Consider the following 8,741-nt stretch of genomic DNA (forward strand, 5'->3'; position numbering starts at 1 on the left):
TGTGCTGGTTTTTGTGTTATAGATACAAAATTGATGATTTATATATGAATTCATGCATCAGCAAACTTTAATTTGTATTTTGAAAAGTAGAAATGAAAAATTAAGAATATATATATATATATATATATATATATGTATATATATATATATATATATATGTTAAACGGAAATTAGTATTTCTTACGTTTGTTTATTAGTATATTTATATATGTATTTATTGAAGTAAGGAGGACTTTTCTCTTAAACTATTAAAATAACTAGTTAAATTACATTTATATGCTTGGTACCATCTAAGTCCTGCTTGCTTACTACGAGCTAAGTAATTAGCTAACAAGCCTGCTAATCACGCCATTTTCTCTTTACTTGGGAGGTTCATGGATATACCCAAGTCAGTCTGGCCTAGCATACCATACAGTCCATATCTTCACTGGCAGTATTTCGGCACGAAGATTTGAGCTGCTAGATTTGTGCTACAAGATTTTCATACCATTGAATTTGTGCTGTGCTGCTATTTTATTGAACCACGTTTGGATTACGAGATTCAAGTGTTTCTACATTCCCGAAGTTATTTAACATGAACTAACTTCCTTTAATTTGGACTCTGAGCTTCCTTCGGCATGAAACTTTAAACTTCGAGGGCATTCGACTCGTCTCATAGCTTGCATGGATAAAGGTGAGAACCAAGCATTGTTAGGGGTTTCGTAATGTTTTATGGTAATCATTATCCGTTGCCTTAAGCCTTCAAAGCACCAATATTGAAATAAATTCCTTCCTCTCTGATAGATATATATAGTGTACTATTAAACTAATTTTGATACTTTTACAATACTTTCGCTTAGGTATAATTGGTGAAGCTAGGTCGTCCTGGGTTATCATCCTGCGTTCATCTTTCTTATTTATATTATTGGTAAGACTTTATATTAGATTTAATTCGAAGGGTGAATGTTATAGTGAATACATTATATAAAATTATATTGCTTATATTTATAGCTTCAGGACAGTGTTTGATGTCGGAATGTATTTCATTTTCCAGGATATCATTTATCCATATGTTTAATTGAAGTGGCTTAGTCCGAGGATAAATTCCCTGTTTCTTACATTGGCGAGCACTTCCAACATTATTGGTAATGGCTTATTAGGTTTATATAGATCATATATGCAATTTACGATTTATTCATATACTTTGTTCAAATTGAATTTATATAATTTCCTTTCTTTTATTATATTTGGATATTTGTTTTTGTTGTTTATACAGGTGAGGTTGGAAAAGCTGAAAGTAGTTTGGAAATTACCCCTAGATATAACCACCTTCAAGCAATCGAAATAGACAATTTAAAGCATTTTGATTTTTCTGAAATGTTTATAATAAATTTGGCGAATTGTTTTGAAGAGTTTTCCTAACTACCATTGTAGAATGTTCAAATTTCAGCTTATGGCGCCCAACGTGGGGCTTTGATGGAGACTGCCGAATTTGCCGGAGTAAATTTCTTGTGTTTAAGGGTTGCTCAGAGTCCAATAATTAATTTTCTTTTCTAGCTCGTTATATTTGGTTAATTATGAATAAGTTACAGGTATTTGTAGGTCAGCGGAAGACTATTAGGAAAAAGGTCACTGAATGTTTTAATAATGTTAATAATTATGATTCCTTTAATCCTTCTGAGCGTTTGTCTGAGAGAGCTATTCTCTTACACTATAAGGAAAAGTTGTCTGATCTCGATAGTAAGATTCTAACTGAGAAATTCTTTAATAGAGAAACTGTAGTTGAGGCTGATTTGGAAACTGAATTAAATTCCTGTCAAGATTATTTGGATAAAATTGAAAGGTTATTGCCCTTGCTTGATGTTTCTGAAAATCCTCGTTCTAATGTAACTGATACTGCTAGAAGCTTGCTTAAGCAGCCCACAGCTCCTCTTCCAAAATTTAGTAGTAGAGAAGGGGAAGATTTTTTAAGGTTCATAACCGAGTTTGAAAACACAACCAGTGCATTTAGTTATCCAGATAGGGATTTGTTGCTTTTACTAAAACAGCAAATAGATGGTAGGGCTAAGTATTTGTTGTATAGCTTAGAAGCTGACAAGCAATCTTATAAAGATGCCAAGGAGTTGTTGGTTTCAGCTTTTGCTTCTAAAGAAGCTAGAATAAATTCTACCATCCAGAAATTGTTGAATCTTAAGCTTGGAGAGAAGGATGATCCTTTCATATATATCTCAAATCTGAGAACTATTTGTGAGGCTGTTAGAACGTTAAAAATTGATGCTAATGAGTTTACAAGGTTTTTTGCTTGGCGTGGAATTAATGATAATTTCAAGAGTCACTTGGTTCAAATCACCACGAAAACTCACCCCTCTTTGGATGATATTCTCGATAATTTTTTTAATGCTAGTGAGAGGTACGAAAGTACTAAAGGTAAAACTCCTCAAGAGATTAAGTTTAGAAATAAGTTCAGAAATACTCCTGTTAAAGACAGTACTGATAGTTTGGCCGTTAAAACTAAAGTAATGGAAAGTAAATTTTCTGTACCAAACTGTCTCCTTTGTAGTAGAAGTGATAGTAAGGAAACTAATCATTATGTTAATAAATGTCAGAAATTCTCTACTCCTGCAGAAAAAGTTCACATAATTGAGTCTTTCGGAGGTTGTGTAAAATGTGGAATGTTAAACCATATGTCTAGCGAGTGTAGGTTTAGGTTTAAAAAGCGTTGCATAAATTGTAATGGTTATCACACGAGTTACCTTTGTGTGTCAGAATCTGCAAGGGATGGATCATCTCGGACTAATAAACTTAATTCTAATGCCAAACAGGAGGCTAGCAGTGGAGTTGCTGTAACACACCAGTACTCGACGAATTCCATATTGCCCACATTTACTTTTTCTCTTGAGGGCAATGATAGTGTCTATAGGGGTTTGAAGGACAGCGGTTCTCAGAGTACATTTGTGTCTGCTAGATTAGCAAATTCATGTAAGTTTAAAATTGTTCACTCAAACATTGAGCTCACGGTCAAGGGTTTTAATGAGAGTAAAAGGTACTGTACTAAAGTTATTAAGATGCCTCTTAGGATTGGAGATTCAGTGGAGCATATTTTGGCAATTGTGGTTCCGGAGATAAGCATTAATTTGGAGTTACCCTTTCTTGGTGAACTTGTTGAAGCTGTGCACAGTAAAGGGTTAGTTCTTGCTGATAAATTGTTGAATAGTAATTTGAGGAAAATTGATAATGTGCATCTTTTGCTGGGCACAGATTCTTTCAGTTGCTTAACGGGAAACGAGATAGTGATTGGTAATGTGAGTCCCTCTGTGTACATTGAATCTAAGGTAGGAATAATGCTCACTGGTAATATTGAAGCTTTGCTTGCCAATTTCAGAGGTACAGATGGGGGATTGGGAGCTTGTTTATCAGTAAGTAAGGAAGCTAATTGTTCTAATATCCATGTTTATAGCAATTCTTTTTTTCTTAGCAATAGTGTTGATATTTTGGAAGAAAATTGCTTATCAGGGTTTACTACTAATACATTTTTTTCAGTCCTTAATGATAAGGGTTATATTTTGGAGGGACAATTGCAGCGTGCCACTGATCAAATTCTAGAATCTGAGTGCAAATATTTCTTGAATTATGATCAAACGAATTATTGTGAAACTAATACAGACCTTGACGAAAAGTTAACTGAATTTACTTTAAAACAGATTAGTAGAAGATCTGACGGAAGGATAGAAGTTCCTTTGTCATGGAATACCAAAGTGTCTCATTTACTTTCTAAAAATGAGGTGTTATCTAAGCTCATACTTAAGTCAAACCTTAAGAAGCTCGGGAAGAATGAAGGTCATTTACAATTAGTTGATCAAACTTTTAAAGAGCAGATTAAGTTGGGTATCATTGAGCCAATATATGATTTAGAGGTTTACAAGGCTGAACATCCCTACTTCTCTTTTTTGCCTCATATGCCTATTTTTAAGCTAGACAGAGAGTCGACTAAATGTAGGGTAGTGTTTTTGTCTAATCTCAAGGAATCTTCTAAAAGCACATCTTTATCACATAACCAGTGTATGTTTTCAGGACCTATTTTGAATCAGAAATTGTCATCATCTTTCCTTAATTTACGGTTTGATAATTATTTGTTAGTTTTTGATTTGCAGAAGGCGTTTAATATGCTTGCTTTAAGTGAAACTGACCAAGCTAGATTACTGTTTTACTGGTACAAGAATGTTAGTAAGGGAGACTTTTCCTTGGTTGCATTTAAGAATATTAGGCTTCCGTTTGGATTGAGATGCAGCCCATTTTTACTTATGATATCTCTGTATTACATATTAGTTGCACAAGCATCTGACCAGTCAATATTGTCTGAATTGAAGCATTCAATATATTCACTTATATATATGGATAATGGAGCTGTCACTTTCAATGATTCAGAGAGTTTATATTGGGCTTATAAACAGATTCCATGTATTTTTGAGCCCTACAATTTCAAGGTTCAACAGATTGTCACAAATGATAGGGATTTACAGGATGAGATTGATGTAGAGAATAAAGTAGTCACTCCTGAAATAAATAAACTGTTCGGTCTAACATGGGATAGGTACTCTGATGAGATATTTACAAAGCCCATTAATCTAAATGCTGAAGCTAAGACTAAAAGGTCCATATTGCAAACTATTGCTTCCCAGTTCGATATCTTTGGATTTAATATGCCTTTATTTAACAGGTGTAGATTATTTATGCATAAATTAGTGTCGAAAGAAACTTGGATGGGATCAAATACTATCTCAGGAGTTGCAGAAGGAATGGCAAAATATTTCAAAGCAGTGTAACAGAGCAGCACCTTTACGTATTTCTAGATTTGTTGGTCCTCGTAATGGTGAATATAGTATTGTAGTGTTTACAGATGCCAGTCGTGATATATATGGATGTGTCCTTTATTTGCTTCATAATGAGTCTAATAAGCTCAGCTTCATTCATGCCAAAAATAGGCTAGTTAATAAACAGCTAGATGGCAAGTCGATACCAGCCCTTGAGTTAAATGCAATAAGTTTAGGAGTAGAATGTGCTATGGAAATTTTTAATGACTTATCTGGGTCACATTGCATGAAGCCTCTACAAATTGTGAATATAACTTTATATACAGATTCCATTTGTGCTTTACATTGGCTTAATGCATCTTCATTTAAACTAGATAAAATGAATAAACACACAACATTTGTTCGCAACAGGATTCATAATATTCAGAGAAAGTGTGAAATGTTTCCTGTCACTTTTAAATTTGTTTCTGGTAAGGCAAATCCTGCAGATTTGGTGACAAGATGTGTGTCGTATAATCAGCTCATGAATTCAAATTATTTTTCAGGACCTAGTTTGGATGAAGCAAATATTCCAGAGCTATCAGTCACAATACCAGCATTTGAAATTGGTGAAGAGAGCAATTGTTCCCATGGTCTTTCTGTGCTTTTGTCCAGTGCGGAGCCTCTCATTGATATTAACAGGTTTTCCAGTTTTAGGAGACTAGTGCTAGTATATCGGAGAGTTTTGATGTGTGTCCAGAAATGGAAAGTTAGAGCAGGGTTGAAGTGTGATAATGACGATTTTAGTACTCCCTACTTTGTTCAAGCCCTTAGTTTATTGATATCTTTTGAGCAGAAGAAATATTTTTCTGAAGTTTTTGAATATTTCAGTCAAGTTAATGTGCCTATTAAAGACATTCCTTCTATTGTGACAAAGTTTAACATATTTTTTGATGAGCAAGGTTTGCTTAGAGTAAGAAGTAAATTTAAGAAGTGGTATTTAAACAAAGATAACAAGTTTCCCATTCTACTGCCTAATGATAGTTATCTCACAAGACTTATTATAATGAATGCTCATGATAAATTACTTCATTCTGGTAGTTATGCCGTATTGACCGAATTAAGAAGAAATTATTTCATACCCAAACATTTTTCTACTGTTAAGAAAGCTTTGAAGCAGTGTGTTCATTGCCGTCGGTTCAATAGTCGTAGCATTAAACTTAATCAGAATTCCTATAGAGATTTCCGTTGTAATCCACCTAATGTACCTTTTGCCAATATATTTATAGATTATCTTGGTCCATTTTCAGTTAAAGTTAGTGGTGGGACACATAAAGTATGGTTATTATAGTTTGACTTGTACTTGGTCTAGAGCAATTAATATGAAGATAGTTAAAACTTTAAATGTAAGTGAATTCTTAAGAGCTTTTCAGATGCATTGCTTGGAGTATGGGATCCCTCAGTTGTGCATTAGTGATCAGGGATCGCAGCTTGTAGCCGGAGCTAATATTATTACATCGTTTATCAGGGATCCAGAAACTTTACTTTATTTTGAAGAAAATAATGTTGCCCCTCTTTCCTTTCAACAATATTCCAAAGGTGCTAGTCAGTTGGGATCTATGGTTGAGGTGTGCGTTAAAATGGTAAAAAGGTTAATTTTTGGAGCAATAAAGAATAACATTTTATCCTATTCGGATTTTGAATTTTTAGTATGTAATGTGATCCATCTCGCTAATAGACGTCCCATAGCTTTTAAGGAAGTTGTTAGAAATGATAGTGAAGATTCTCTTCCTGAACCAATCACCCCTGAACATTTGATCAGAGGGTATGAGCTGTCTTCCTTAAATTTGATTCCTGAATTGCAGAGCATTCCACAGGATCCAGATTTTGATTCCAGAGACATAGAGAGGAGTTACCAGGGGTTGTGCAAGGTTAAAGAAAATCTTAATAATATTTATCATAATGAGTTTTTAGGTAATTTATTATATCAAGCTATTGACCGAAAGGACAGGTATCGTCCGGTTTCTCATGCATGGATAAAGCCAGGAGATGTAGTACTTGTGAAGGAGGAACATACTAAAAGGAGTAATTATCCCCTAGGATTAGTTCGCGAAGTTGTAAGTAATGATTTGGGAGAGGTGACACAAGTAACTGTACTGAAAGGGAAAACTAAAAAGATTAGTAAGTTACATGCAAGTCAAATAATTCCTTTCCTTGAGATTAATACTACTGATGATGTAGTTTGTAATACTGATAATAAGAATGTTCCTGGTGCTGATAGAAAGAAAATTTCCTCGCGGCCTAAAAGAAAAGCTGCTACGGTAAGTGAGGAAAGAGCAAGAAAAATGTTGCTCTAATTTCATATGTTCATTTACAGCGATGAAGATTTTTTACCTTTGAAAAATCTTCATCCTCTTCCGTGGACTAAACGGAAATTAGTATTTCTTACGTTTGTTTATTAGTATATTTATATATGTATTTATTGAAGTAAGGAGGACTTTTCTCTTAAACTATTAAAATAACTAGTTAAATTACATTTATATGCTTGGTACCATCTAAGTCCTGCTTGCTTACTACGAGCTAAGTAATTAGCTAACAAGCCTGCTAATCACGCCATTTTCTCTTTACTTGGGAGGTTCATGGATATACCCAAGTCAGTCTGGCCTAGCATACCATACAGTCCATATCTTCACTGGCAGTATTTCGGCACGAAGATTTGAGCTGCTAGATTTGTGCTACAAGATTTTCATACCATTGAATTTGTGCTGTGCTGCTATTTTATTGAACCACGTTTGGATTACGAGATTCAAGTGTTTCTACATTCCCGAAGTTATTTAACATGAACTAACTTCCTTTAATTTGGACTCTGAGCTTCCTTCGGCATGAAACTTTAAACTTCGAGGGCATTCGACTCGTCTCATAGCTTGCATGGATAAAGGTGAGAACCAAGCATTGTTAGGGGTTTCGTAATGTTTTATGGTAATCATTATCCGTTGCCTTAAGCCTTCAAAGCACCAATATTGAAATAAATTCCTTCCTCTCTGATAGATATATATAGTGTACTATTAAACTAATTTTGATACTTTTACAATACTTTCGCTTAGGTATAATTGGTGAAGCTAGGTCGTCCTGGGTTATCATCCTGCGTTCATCTTTCTTATTTATATTATTGGTAAGACTTTATATTAGATTTAATTCGAAGGGTGAATGTTATAGTGAATACATTATATAAAATTATATTGCTTATATTTATAGCTTCAGGACAGTGTTTGATGTCGGAATGTATTTCATTTTCCAGGATATCATTTATCCATATGTTTAATTGAAGTGGCTTAGTCCGAGGATAAATTCCCTGTTTCTTACATTGGCGAGCACTTCCAACATTATTGGTAATGGCTTATTAGGTTTATATAGATCATATATGCAATTTACGATTTATTCATATACTTTGTTCAAATTGAATTTATATAATTTCCTTTCTTTTATTATATTTGGATATTTGTTTTTGTTGTTTATACAGGTGAGGTTGGAAAAGCTGAAAGTAGTTTGGAAATTACCCCTAGATATAACCACCTTCAAGCAATCGAAATAGACAATTTAAAGCATTTTGATTTTTCTGAAATGTTTATAATAAATTTGGCGAATTGTTTTGAAGAGTTTTCCTAACTACCATTGTAGAATGTTCAAATTTCAGCTTATATGTAGTGTCTCACTTTTATCAATAATATTATGTGACAGTCTTGTATTCGAGAACGTATTCTCTCTATCTTCATTTCAAAACTATATTCTCTGTATGCAGGACAAACACTTTCCACTTCGTGGGTTATCTGCCTCTCTTCCTTTTGAATAGACATGATCCTTTTAGATAAAACTCACAATCTAGAGAGAGAATGTATTCTTATTTTGATAAGACCCACAAAAGGTTCACCAATTTATGTATTATGAACGGAATTCGTTTACTAAGTACACTGT

General features: G+C 33.8%; 1 protein-coding gene and 1 long non-coding RNA gene across 3 annotated transcripts; both read left to right on the plus strand.

Annotated features, from left to right (window-relative positions):
- The first annotated feature begins 170 nt into the window (after positions 1 to 170).
- On the plus strand, positions 171 to 1,126 carry LOC137651921 (uncharacterized). The gene is made up of 3 exons (XR_011046132.1): positions 171 to 673; positions 840 to 907; positions 1,034 to 1,126. It is a non-coding gene; the product is annotated as an uncharacterized lncRNA (long non-coding RNA).
- Positions 1,127 to 6,125: 4,999 nt separating this feature from the next.
- On the plus strand, positions 6,126 to 8,160 carry LOC137651922 (uncharacterized). 2 transcript variants are annotated; one of them, XM_068385129.1, is made up of 3 exons: positions 6,126 to 7,707; positions 7,874 to 7,941; positions 8,068 to 8,160. In XM_068385129.1, the coding sequence occupies exon 1, from the start codon at positions 6,152 to 6,154 to the stop codon at positions 7,124 to 7,126; it is 975 nt and encodes a 324-aa protein (XP_068241230.1). In that variant the 5' UTR covers positions 6,126 to 6,151; the 3' UTR covers positions 7,127 to 7,707; positions 7,874 to 7,941; positions 8,068 to 8,160. The 2 variants fall into 2 exon arrangements, with proteins under 2 accessions (XP_068241230.1, XP_068241229.1); XM_068385128.1 differs by having other exon boundaries at positions 6,126 to 7,941.
- The last annotated feature ends 581 nt before the right edge of the window (positions 8,161 to 8,741 follow it).

Source organism: Palaemon carinicauda, chromosome 13 (genome assembly GCF_036898095.1).
Source record: "Palaemon carinicauda isolate YSFRI2023 chromosome 13, ASM3689809v2, whole genome shotgun sequence".
NCBI lineage: Eukaryota > Metazoa > Arthropoda > Malacostraca > Decapoda > Palaemonidae > Palaemon > Palaemon carinicauda.